The sequence below is a fragment of the Lonchura striata genome, chromosome 3 (assembly GCF_050655825.1).
Source record: "Lonchura striata isolate lonStrDom1 chromosome 3, ASM5065582v1, whole genome shotgun sequence".
Taxonomy (NCBI): domain Eukaryota; kingdom Metazoa; phylum Chordata; class Aves; order Passeriformes; family Estrildidae; genus Lonchura; species Lonchura striata.
Genome location: NC_140705.1, coordinates 3,474,442 through 3,487,428, shown reverse-complemented (window position 1 = coordinate 3,487,428; position 12,987 = coordinate 3,474,442). Strand labels below are relative to the sequence as shown.

Here is a 12,987-nt window from a genome sequence, read left to right as displayed (position 1 = left end):
TCTCATCCCACCCATGCCATGGGAAGGGACAACTTCCACTATCCCAGACTGCTCCAAACCCCATTTCGGAGTTCATTCCCTTTCATGTGGTTTTTCTTTTCACTCTCCTCTCCCAATAAAAAGAAAAAAAAAAAAAAAAAAAGAAAAAAAGAAACAGGTAATGGGTTTTAATTTTTTAAATATTTCCTTCTGGAATTTTTATCCTTTAATCAAACTTTCAGCCTCGTGTGGCTGTGAAGTGTCAGTCACCAGCTCAGGGCTGGTGTAGGTGAATTTTCCATCTTTTGTGCCCTCTTGTCTGGGGTCAGGTGAACCTTGACAAAATCTGTGGCTCTTGATGGGCCATCCTGTATCAAATGGGATTTTTACCTGCTGCCAGCCCTCAGCCTCTGCAAACTGGATCTTAACCCCCTCACACTCAGCATCTCACCCACTCTGTGAAGAGACTCAGTCCTCTTGTCTACACCCAAAGAAATCCCACAGCCTTATCAGGTTTCCTGTTTCCCTGGCCAGTCTTTCAGCTGATAAAGTGTTTCAGGTTATCAGTTTATCCTAAGGATGAAAATTTTATCCTAAAGATGAAATAAAGGAGAATAAGCTTGGACCTTTTTTTTTTTTCCTGTTATTATTTTTTCTGTCTGTCCCAAAGTTTCCAGGGGCAGAAATGGTCACAAAACCCTTGGAGCACCTCATATTGCATGTTCAGATGCACCAGAGGCCCCATGTGTCCTGGGAAATGGGAGTTTTGGACAAATATATAAATTATTTTGAGGAAGAAATCACTTTTACCTTCGGTTCCAAGTGCCAAGATCTCTGCTGATCACAAAGGTTGCTGCTGAGGAGAGGAGACACAGCCCTTTCTCCTTCAGAAATTGGGAGTCATCCCACAAGAGGGAGAGGTCTGTACCTTCTCTTTTCTCTTGCATCACCTTCCAGTCCTACAAACACCCATGCAAAGCCTTTTTCTGTATTTGCAAGGCCCCAGGGCTGGAAAGTTCCTTTATTCCCTGCAGGATTTCAGGGAAACAGAGCTGATTTTTGCCCTGTGGCCCTTTAGGACACAAACATCCCAGCCTCCAGTATTGCTGGGGTGTTTGTGGGGTGTTCTGAGCCACCCTACACTGGATCAGCCCATGTCCCCTTGCAGAATACCTGGAGTGATTGGGTTATGCCACAGGAGATGGGGCAGGGAAGGGGACACTGAGGAAATCCTCATCTGTTCTCCTGTTCTCGTTGATCCCCAAGGTCACAGACTGCTGAGAAGGCTTTTGGTGAGGGTGAGCAGGACAACCACAGGACCCCAAAGCCTCAATGGCTGCAGCGGTTGCTCTGTGGGCACCCCAGGAATGGGATTTTGGGGTGCAAGGGGAAGGTGGTGCTGTTTGTCTCCTGTGTCACATCTCCACAGGACAGATGGGACTGATGGGGTTATTGTGCCCCCTACAAAAAAACTGGGATTCAATTTGTGGAGGAGGGAGGCACTGGATTAAGCCATGAGCACTCCCTTAATCTTTGCCACCACTCTGCTTTGAAAACCCCAAAGCCTTTTCTTTTCCTGGCTGGCATTTTGGTGTCGGGGTTTTTGTGGCTGCCAGAAGCAGCTGTGGGTGCCAGGGGTGTGTCACGACCTCTCTCCAGGGAGTTCTGTCTGCCAGCCTCTCCCGGCTGTCCCCTCCCGGGAGAGAATGAACCTCACAGCACACAGAAATGATCTTATCTGCCCATCTTTACTTCAAAGCACTGAGCATCGTCTCTGCCACGCCGTGGACACAGCGCCGGGAGCTCCACGGCTGCGGGGCTGGGCTCCTCCAGGGTCATTTCCCCTTTTTGGGAGAGGGGATGCAGCAGTGCAGCTCCTCGCAGTAGGGGTTGAAGGACCACTCCTCAGTTTCGCCGCACGCGTGGGCGCAGTACCCGTCACAAAAGCCCTTGGGCTGCCCATGCCCTGCAGGGAGGAGGCAGAGGGGGGTTATGGAGAAAATCATGGATATGTAGGAGGGCAGAGCCCCGGGAGTTGTCTCCTTGCTGGTTCCAGGGTGGTACTGTGATGGTTCTCCCCTCTCAGCCCCTAAATTATCAGGCTAGCCCAGAGATCCGAGACCTTGAGGGACGTCAGGAGATGGGCAAAGATTTCCAAAAAGAGGGTCTCACCCCGATGTAGTTGTCCAGCTCCTTTTATTGCAGGGTCCGAGGGCAGAGCAGGGGAAAAGAGAGCGAACAGGAAGGGTCAGGGTGTATCTAGGCTCTGGACAGGGAGGGATTCTCTGGCTCCCTGCCAGCCCCGTCAGGGCAGGAAGGAGGGGACCAGGTTTATCTGGTCAGAGTCACAAGGGTCCAGGGAATGGGGAAACGTGGCCTGAGCACACTGTGACACCACTGATGCTCTGGGGTTAGGCCCACCCAGGACAGGATGCATTTCATGTCCCCACTGAGCTGGAGGAAACTGAACACTTACAAACCATCCCTCTCCTCATGTTGGATGCCTCTGCCTGAGGGTGGGAGGTGGGATTTGCAGGGTGGCATTCACCCCATCCCAATCCCATTGTACCTGCCGGGCTGGGTGAATCCCAGGGACCCGACCCCCACCGCCCCAGAGACGAGCCCCCTGCCTCCTGCGGAGGACACAGGCCACCCCGATTTCTGCACCTCCAACCTTCCTGTCTTACCTGGGGTGGCCAGGGAGAGAAGCAGGAGCACAGCAAAGACCACGCAGAGCACCCTCATGGCTGGAGGCCAGGGGGGATCTCGGCCCACAGGATCCGAGGTGTGCGCAGTGTCCGAGGGCAGAGGTTTTATAGAGGGACTCCGGCCACCAGCAGCACGGCCAGAGGAGAGCCTTGGGCAAAGCCATCTGCAGAGGGCTGTTGTTTGCTCTGCAGGCTGTGCAGTGTCACCCTGCCCTGCTGGGCCCTCTCACAAAGGCACCTGGCAGCCCGGCCCGTGCTCCACGGGCACGTGGGGCCGTTCCCACTCTCCAGATCCGGCTGCCCGCAGCACAGCTGCTCCCAGGGCAGCTGGAATTCAGCCTGGCACGGCTCCTGATAAGCTCTGGGTGCTGTCTGCAAGGCACAGGCACAATGGGGTATCAGATCCACGGAGGGGAATGGTTTTATGGAGCATCCAACCCTGACCAGTGCTCTGGCACTGAGGATTAAACAGTCATGGAACAAAATCCCAGAAGAGTTTGGATTGGAAGGGACCTTAAAGCTCATCCAGTCCCACCCCCTGTCATGGGCAGGGACACCTTCCACTATCCCAGGTTGCTCCAAGCCCCATCTTCAACCTGGCCTTGGACACCTCCAGGGATCCAGGGGCAGTCACAGCTTCTCTGGGCACCCTGTGCCAGGGCCTCACCACCCTCACAGCCAGGAATTCCTTCTCAATATCCCATCTACATCTTTCCTCCTTCAACTTTAAGACATTGCCCCTTCTCCTATCCCTCCATCCCTTGTCCCAAGTCCCTCTCCAGCTCTCCTGGAACCCCTTTAGGCACTGGAAGGGGCTCTGAGGTTTCCCTGGATTCTTCTCTTCTCCGGGTGAACACTCCCAGCTTTCCCAGCCTGGCTCCAGAGCAGAGGGGCTCCAGTTTTGTGACCAATTTCTTGGATCCCCTCTAGACTCAGTCCAACAGCTCCACATCTTTCTTATTGAATCAAAGAATCATGAAGGTGGGGAAATACCTCTGAGATCCTCGAGTGCCATGAACCTGGCACCACTGTGTTCACCACACGTCCCTCATGTCATATCCACATCCGTTTGGGACATTTCCAGGGATGGGGACACCACCACAGCCCTGGGCAGCTGTGCCAGTGCCTGATCACTTTTTCAGTGAAGAAACCTTCCCTAATATCCCATCTAAACCTCCCCTGGTGCAGCTTGAGGCTGTTCCCTCTCATCCTGTCCCTGTTCCCTGGGAGCAGAGCCTGACCCCCCTGGCTGTCCCCTCCTGTCAGGAGTTTTGTAGAGCCACAAGGTCCCCCCTGAGCCTCCTCTCCTCCAGGCTGAGCCCCTTTCCAGCTCCCTCAGCTGCTCCTGGTGCTCCAGACCCTTCCCCACACTGTTTCCATCTCTGGATGCTCCAGCTGGGGGATGCCCAGGGCATGGGGAGTTCAGGGGTGGGTCATGTCCAGCTCTCACCCCCCAGCATCCCCAAGTCCTTCTCCCAGAGCTGTTCCACCCCTTCATCCCCAGCCTGGATTGATCCTGAGGACTGCCCCAACCCCTGCACTTGGTCTCATTTTCATCACATTGATTTGGCCCAAGCTTTTTGGGGGTATTTTTTCTGAAATCTTTCCGAAAGGACCATGATGCTGATTAAAAGGGATATAGGCAAATATGTAAATTAAGCTAAGGAAATGAATTGCCACGCCAGATCTGATCAGAAGTCACTTGTGGTTCCAGTGCTATCCTGCCTAGTAATTTCCATGACTTTCTGGAAAGAATGCTGTGGGACTCAGATTCAGTCAAAGGAAGAAACTGAGAGTTTCTAGCCAGTCAGAGGCCTGGGGAAGAGCTGGAAAAGAATGTAAATAATTCTTTATCTCTCTTGTTTTTCACATTGTTTATAGTTAAGTTCTATCACTGTGCGTCAAGCACTCTGCACCAATAGTGGTGGGTTGTTTTCACTTCAGAACCAATGGATTTGGTCCTTGTGGAGCTCTGTATAAAAGAGCGGTGCATTTTCAATAAACAGGAGTTTACTCTCAACAGCCTTCTGAGTCAGAGCCTCTCATTCCCATCCTGCCTCAACAGCGACAGATTGCTTCAAAAATTCACAAATAAGAGGTTGAAAAGGACTGCAAAACATTCGGGGACAGGATTAGAAACCCAGTGGATCTCCTCCTGCCAAAACCATAATGAAAAAAAAACAACATTAAGTAATAGTGGAAGCTCCCTTGTCTATACAGACAAGGATAATGATCTGGAGGACACAGAACAAGGAGTTTCTGGCTGTGGGCAGCTCTGCAGGGATCATTTGTGTGGCAGTAGATCACAGGCAGGCACCCAAGAGCAGAGTCAGGGCGTTGGAAAAGCAGCACCCATTGTCCTACAAGTGCAAACAAAAGCTGAGTCTGGAAAACACAGGCTGTACCCATGGCACAACCCTTGGGAAGTGCATCCATCCTGATGTGTGCTCCAGGGAGAGGAGGAAGGGGCTCAGGGGGCTCAGAAAATGGCTCAAGGTCACCAAGATGAACCAGGGTAGTGCCCATCCCCTGTGCTGGCACTGCTGGGGCACCTCCAGTGCTGGGGACAGCTCTGGGACCCTCACAAGGACATTGAGTGTGTCCAGGGATGGAAAAAGAGCTGGGGAAGGGGCTGGAGCACCAGGAGGGGCTGAGGGAGCTGGAAAGGGGCTCAGCCTGGAGAAAAGGAGGCTCAGAGGGGACCTTGTGGCTCTGCACAACTCCTGACAGCAGGGGACAGCCAGGGGGGTCAGGCTCTGCTCCCAGGGAAAAGAGACAGGATGAGAGGGAACAGCCTCAAGCTGCACCAGGGGAGGTTTAGAGGGATATTAGGGAAAGTTTCTTCACTGAAAAAGTGATCAGGCACTGGCACAGCTTCCCTGGGCTGTGGTGGAGTCCCCATCCTTGGAGGGATTTAAAAGCTTTTTGGGCATGGCAGCTGGGGACATGGGCCAGTGGTGGCCTTGGCAGTGCTGGAGAATGGTTGGACTGGATCTCAGAGGTCTTTTCCCACCTAAATGATTCTGAGATTTTGTGGTTTAGATGTGTCCTGCTAGAAAAAAAAAAAAAAATAGAGTGGAGTGGTTATGATCAGGAAAGAGAAGACATGGAAAACTTGGCAGCCCTCAATTCCAGGAAAGAGGATCTGTTGGTGGCCAGGATGAGAAGTTGGTGATACAAACTTTGGCAAATTCTCCAAGGAGATTTTGCACTTAATTTTTATTTTTTACCTTCTACATTAATTTATAAATTATAAATTGCCTTTTCAATACATTTGTCCTTTCAGTGCATTTTAACTTCTTGCATTTCTTGTTCAAGTTCCACATTTCAGCGATCCTCAGTGTGAAAGAGGACTTTTTTTCACTTTTATGATAAATACATGATTTACCTTCATATCCCACCTATTTCTTGGGTTAGGAAAATTGCAGAACTGTACTTCTCTCCTGCTTAGGCTTCTGAAATGTTTTCAGCTTGTGATACACCTTCACTGTTTCTAGCCTGAGCTGACAAGTTCCACTATATTTAATTTTGTGAAAACAAGGCTCCAATTCTGCCAGCTTTCTTTAACTTCTCCTTTTCCTACTGAAGGCCATCAGGGATAGGGAGATGAGCAGTGCACATCCCACAGGGTGATGCAGGATGCCCAAACCTCCTTCCCAACTGCTTTAGGTAATTCAGACCCCCCCCATTTGCACAGATTATAGATTTTCCTAAATTCTCACTGATTCAGCATTTGTCATTTCGCTGCCTTGTTGTGTTGTAAATTTAATCTGCTGCACTCTGAGGATTCAAGTTTGAAGATGCTGGGTAATTCTGAAGCAGCTTCTTGCCCCTTCAGCCTGTTTCTCTTCCTGGCTGTTTATCAAATTATTAAACAGCCCAGTGAGCTGGGGCTGGAAAAGTTCCCTGGTGGAGTTTGGCTCTTGTTAGAAAGCTCAGGACTGTCTGGAGGGTCTGTGGGGATGATCAAAGTGTCTCCTCCAGGCTCCCTGGAGCTGCCAGCCCCACAAGTCCCACCCATCCATCCATCAGAGAGGACAGCCAAAGGCACCTCCCTGAACATTCACTGAATTTATCAGGGAGATTTTGCAGACACGGTTCAGAGGTGGGAGCAGGGATCTTTTCCAGGCCATCAGTCCCACATGGTGATCAGCCTGGACAATGCAGGGAGAGTTATCAGTGCATGGTGGCCCTGCTGCATCCCTCTGCATCCCTGCCAGAGGCTGGGAAAGGCCTGGAGTTCTGTGATACTGATCTTGGTCTCCCCTCCCCGCTGCACCCGCAGGTCTCCATCAGGTCCCTCTGACCCACAGCCCCGTCCCAAGGACCCAGATATCGACATCCCCTATTCCTTTGTGTTCCCATCCATGCTGGGATCCTATCTGATGTTGGGTAACCTCATCTGGGGCAGACAGGAGGTGCCTGCCAGCACAATTGGGGAATTCTTGTGCCATCACTGCACGCCCAGCCCCAAGCAGCACGACTTGGATGAATTCCTCTGCTCACAGGGAAATTCTCTATAAAACCCAGCAGCTCCTGCCTGCCTGTACATCACCTCCTCCCTCTGAGGTCTTCAGCTCTCCTCTCTCCAGCCTCGCTGAGATCTCAGCTCAACTCCAGCCATGAAGTTCCTCTACCTTGTCTTCGCTCTTTTCCTCCTCTTCTCCCTGGCCACTCCAGGTAAGATGGGAAATGGGATGGGATGAGCTTTATACTAGTTGGGTTTCTTTTAAAATAACTTTAGCTCAGTTCTTACCCTCTGTGGTGGCTGCTATAAACTGGGTAGGTACTTCAGTGATTTCTTTCAAGGGACAATAAAATGAGAACTAACTCAGGGAGATTTGTGCAGGAATAATTGAGGTTAAAACATAAGTTTCCAGTTTAGGAGAGAGCCAAGGATATACAATTCCAAACAACAGTCTGGATGTGGCCACTTCTCCCAGGGACTTGGAGAATTTCATAATGCTGGTGGAGGGCTTTTCAGGCAGCTCAGTGTCTCTGTCAAAGCTCAGTCCTGGCTGTGTTTAATGGCTTAAACTCATAAAGGGTAGATTTAGTTTGGATATGAAGAAGAAATTCTTCCCTGTGAGGGTGGAGAGACCCTGGCACAGGGTGCCCAGAGAAGCTGTGGCTGCCCCTGGATCCCTGGAAATGTCCAAGGCCAGGTTGGATGGAGCTTGGAGCAGCCTGGGATAGTGGAAGGTGTCCCTGCCCATGGCAGGGGTTTGGGACAAGGAGATCTTTAGGGTCTCTTCCAGCCTAAACCATTCCATGATTCCAGATTCTGTGTTTGGTTTATTGATGTGACACAACTGTTGCTGTCATTCTCTGTTTCTCAGACTCTAAAGCTCTCTGGTCCCTCTCCAGGAATCAAGAGGGGATTTTGGGCTGAAATCTCCCAAAGGAGTGTTAAAACCCCCCTCAGATATCAATTCTCACCCACCTGGGGCAAGTTTTCCCCTTGGCCCACTTTTACCTTTTAATGGTGAATATTTGGTGCCAGGCTGCTGTGGGACCAATGTTAAGACCTTTGCAGCAACCTTGAAGTGTTTTTTGCTGCTTTGCTCTGAGAACACTGATCCTTTCAGGAGAGGTACAAGGGAAGGAAACACCTGTGGGCACAGGGGAACGTCTTTAGGAACTTTGCTTTTGGGGCATCTCTCAGGAGGGAAATGGGTCTGCTTCCCTTGGGAGCATCTTTTCCAAAGATGAGAGGAGGGAGGTGCACAAGGAGCTGTTCAGACTTGTCACCTCCCACGTCCCTTCCAGCTTTGGGGCTGGGCTTGGACAGGATTGTTGGACATGTGAGGGAATGGAGCAGGACATCCCTATGGACAGGGGCTGATCCTGCTGCCCACTGTGACTGGGAGGGGGTGGGAGGGCATGGAAATGGGAAACAGGGATGGGGAAATGGGGAGCAGGGATGGGGAAAGGGGGAACAGGGATGGGGAAATGGGAAATGGGGAACAGAGATGGGGAAATGGGGAACAGAGGTGGGGAAATGGGGAACAGAGATGGGGAAATGGGGAAATGGGGAACAGAGGTGGGGAAATGGGAAATGGGGAACAGAGATGGGGAAATGGGGAACAGAGGTGGGGAAATGGGAAATGGGGAACAGAGATGGGGAAATGGGGAAATGGAATACAGAGATGGAGAAGTGGAAAATGGGAAACAGAGATGGAGAAATGGAGAACAGAAATGAGGAGCAACCTTTCTCCCTCTCTTCTTCCAGGCTATGGGAAGTTCAGGAAGACCTGTGCTCCCATGGGATACTGCTCCCCGAAATGTCACGTGATGGATTTGAAGTACACCTCTGGCGACTGCAAGTACTCGTGCTGCATCCCAACAGCCTGGAAGGGGAAATAGGAGCTGAAAAGGGAAGAAGAGGAAGAGGAGGCACCACGGTGGCTTTGGGAGCAGATTCCCAGCTGTCTGAGCCCATTGCCATCCCCTCCTCTTAACAAATAAAACAAAGAAAAAAAGGAGATGTAACTCTGGCGTGTGTGGTGTGGTTACTGGTGTCCCCATGGTTCCTGCATTAAAACAAGTTCCCCAAGCCCAGCCCAAAGGCTCAGCAGCACAAAAAAACCCCTGAACATCCACTGACAACAAGCTGCAGGTCTGTCAGCGGTCTGACAGGGTGGGGATTTTGGAATAAGGTGCTATTTTTCATCTTGACTTCTCCATAGCCCTTAACAAAGCCCTCTGGAGACAGGAGAGATTCTTTTAGCTTCTTGTTGCTTTTCAGGTCTCAGGTTGTCTGGAGATGTATTTAAATGTGTCTGTGGCTCAGCAATCTCTTGTCTCAAGTGTAAGACAACCTTCTCTCCATGAAAATTTCTGCAAGTGGGAAACAGAGAAGCAGCAAGGCCCTCACAGGTCCCATGCAATGGTTTGGACAGGGGGAGATCCCTCAGCAATTGCACTTGCCATGGGCAAAACAAACTCTACTTAGGAAATGGAATATAATTTACTTAAAATCAAAGTCAGGGGAGGGAAATGAGGAAGGAAAAAATAGCTTAAAATTCTGCCCTCTCTGCCTGCTACTTTTTCCCATTCTGGCTGTCGCTCCTGAATTCTCTCCCTTCTCCTCAGCAGGCGAATGGGGGCTTTGGTCAGTTGTCTCTGCTGCTCCTTCTTCCTCAGGGGTTGGGCTCCTCACACACTTCCCCTGCTCCTGTGTGGGTCCTTTCCATGGGGTCAGTCCATCAGGAATAGGCTGCTCCACATGGGTCCCCCATGGAGTCACAAGTCCTGCCAGGACCCTGCTCCAGCGTGGGTTTCCCCCAGGCTCCTTCAGGCATTCCCCTGCTCCAGTGTGGGGTCTCCAGGGTGGATCTCTGCTCTCCCCGGGCTCCCATGGGCTGCAGGGGCACAGCTGCTTCTCCCTGGGCTAGGAAACCTCAGCTCTGGTGCCTGGAGCAGCTCCTGCTCCTTCTTCTGCACTGGCCTTGGAGCAGGGCTCTTCTCACATGTTCTCACTCCTCTCTCCAGGTGCTGTTTTGCATTTTCCCCCCTCTTTTCTTGCCTCTGTTATTCCAGAGGTCCTGCCACTGTTACTGATGGGCTCAGCCTTACCCAGTGGCACATCCATCCTGAAGAAAATTGGAATTTGCAGAGGAGTCAGGGACCAGAAGAGCTATAGGGACTGAGGGATCATTTTCCATCTGGAGAAAAGACAGCTAGAGGGGTGTATTGGGAACATTTGGGACAGTTTAATCCTCTGTTTATCTCCTCTACTTCTGTCCTGCTTTTACCTTGCAATGCAATGGACGCATTCAGTGCAGAGAGAGAACAACAGCAAATCCACAGGGCTTGGGATCCATTCAGGATCTTAGAGCTGTGATATCCAGCTGGGTGTGGAAGGGAGCCCCTTGTTCCCAGTCCTTCACGTGGACACACTTGGAGCAAAAGCCTTTCCAGTTTTTGCTCCCCAGGGCAGGCAGCCCCAGGCTGCTGTCAAGCCATTCCAGAGGGAACAGCGTGGTGCAGTGCCAACATTGTTCAGGCTCAAACATCCATTCTCTGCCAGGAACACAACCTGCAGTGTCTCTGCTTGGGTTCAGCCTCTCCTTGGACTGGAGGTGCTGATGGAATTTTTTTGTTTCTCCGCAAGGGAGAGGGAAATGTGGGAAGGAACACATCAGTCACAATCTGATATAAATGTGAATGCCAGGACTTCTGGTTCTTCTGCCAGTAAGCTGCTCTAGTGAAAAGTGTCCCTGCCCTGTCCTGTTCCTGTCCGTGCCCATGGCAGGGGCTTGGAAATAGATGAGCTTTAAGGTCCCTTCCAACCCAAACCATTCTGTGATTCTGTGACTCTTCACAGTTTGTTTTGAAGGACACTTTGGGAGGGCAGCAGAGGCCTGAGCCACTCTGGCCATCTCTGCCCTTGGCATTTTGTTATGTTCTGTTAATTTATGTGTAAAATTTACCTTCAGGCAGCCAGAGGGCTCTTCTGATAGGAAAGACATTTAAACTTGAAAACAACTTTTTTGTCCATTGCCACAGGATTTTGGGTTCTGGCAGAGGGTCTGGACAGGCAGCTGGGAATGCCCAGGGTTGGATCAGCCAGGGTAGTACCAGTCCTCTCTGCTTTGGAAAGGGAGAAAAAGGGCTCTCAAACTCATTGCTTTAGCACTGATCACCCCAACCATTCCTACAAGCATTCCTGAACTGTCACCCTTGTCTGTGCTAAAGTCTCTCATTAGAGGGACACTGGCACAGGGCACACGAGAGTCCTTCAAAGAGCCAAATGGGCATGGAGTGGACGTCTCATTGTCAGATGGCCACTGGGTTGGAGTGACATAAGGTCCCATTAAGCAGCAAACAATGTGTCCTTGGACACCAGCAAAGTCACGCTCCTCTTAACGCTGTCCTGTGTGGCAGGAAATGTCTATAAATATCAGGGTCTCCAGCCTTTTTCTGAGCAAGATCTCCCAGCAAGGCTGCATCCCAGAGCTGCTGTGGTCCTGGTGGATATCCAGCCATGAGGGTCATCTACGTTGTCTTTGCTGTTTTCCTAATGGCCTTGATGGCCAGCCCAGGTAAGGTGGAAAATTGTGTGGAGCAGAATGAGAGATAAGACTGATCCATAAAGGAATTAAGGTGAAAGTGTTCTAGGAAGTGTCCAAGGCCAGGTAAGATGGGGCTTGGAGCAACCTGGGATAGTGGGAGGCGTCCCCGTTGGAACTGGATCAAGGTCCCTTCCAACCCAAACCACTCAGGGACAAAAAAACAAAAAAGTTTTCCAGGAAAGTAGGTGTGGGTGGGTCTTGCATGGAGAATTATTCTGGGTTTGGTTCAAGACTTTTGGAGTGGAGTTCAGCTCCAGAATCACCTCATCCTTAATTTAGACAACCAGCATCTGTGGGTCTCCATAGGAAGTGGGCTCAGTCATGGTCACTGGATCATGCTGGTGACCATGAGCAATTAATCAATGTAGGTGCAGATCTTTTCTTCTTTCCACAGCCAAAAGCCAGCCAAAAAGGAGCTGCAGAGGGCATTGCTCCAGGACCTGTGGCAAAGGAGAGAGGGAGGAGCACACTGAGGACTGTGGGAGGATGCACTGCTGCCTGTCACACAGGAAAAGGAAGTAGAGAGGAGGGTGGAAAGTGATGCTTGCAGCGATTCCTTCTTGTTTGGAAGCAAATTTGTTTCTTCTTTGATTTCTTCTTTCTTTGTTTTTTATTTTTTTTTCTTTGTGGAAAAATATTTTGCTCCTTTCAATAAAAAAAGTATTGAAATGTGAAATGTGCTGTGGGGTTCATTGCCTTCTAAAAAGCTGGGTGCAGAGGACCAGGAAAAATCCAATCAGTCTTGCCAGAGAGGTCCTTGTTCATGGAGATGATGTGGTCAAATGCAACTACTGCCAGTTGAACTCATTCCCCCTTGTCCTGTCCCTCCATCCCTTGTCCCAAGTCCCTCTCCAGCTCTCCTGGAGCCCCTTTAGGCTCTGGAAGGGGCTCTGAGCTCTCCCTGGATGCTTCCCTTCTCCAGGTGAACATTTCCAGCTCTCCCAGCCTGGCTCCAGAGCAGAGAGGATCCAATCCTCACCTGCTGAACTTCCAATAATTTGGAAATGACCATGGCTGTGTGAGCAGCTCTGTGTGGTAGCACAGGAACACTTAGAAGGTGCAGGATCCTTGGGATTAAGGTGAAGCAGGAGGGGAGAGGCACAATCTCACATAACAGATTGGATCCAGACAGGGCTGGTGCAGCAATGTGCCTTCTGAATCTGAAAATTGCCACCAATTATTAAGTTTTGTCCCCGGAAAGACTTCAGTTTTGTGCTTTTATG

At 50.7% G+C, this 12,987-nt stretch overlaps 1 protein-coding gene across 1 annotated transcript; it reads left to right on the top strand.

Annotated features, from left to right (window-relative positions):
• Nucleotides 1-4,530: 4,530 nt before the first annotated feature.
• Nucleotides 4,531-11,623, top strand: DEFB108B (defensin beta 108B). The gene is made up of 2 exons (XM_085574378.1): nucleotides 4,531-7,367; nucleotides 8,920-11,623. The coding sequence occupies exons 1-2, from the start codon at nucleotides 7,310-7,312 to the stop codon at nucleotides 9,051-9,053; spliced, it is 192 nt and encodes a 63-aa protein (XP_085430504.1). The 5' UTR covers nucleotides 4,531-7,309; the 3' UTR covers nucleotides 9,054-11,623.
• The last annotated feature ends 1,364 nt before the right edge of the window (nucleotides 11,624-12,987 follow it).

Excerpts from the sequence above, each read along its gene's own strand:
- DEFB108B (XM_085574378.1), top strand. The coding sequence starts at position 7,310 with ATGAAGTTCCTCTACCTTGTCTTCGCTCTTTTCCTCCTCTTCTCCCTG. Across the intron at positions 7,368-8,919 it reads CTTCTCCCTGGCCACTCCAG|GCTATGGGAAGTTCAGGAAG; the intron begins GTAAGATGGGAA and ends CTCTTCTTCCAG.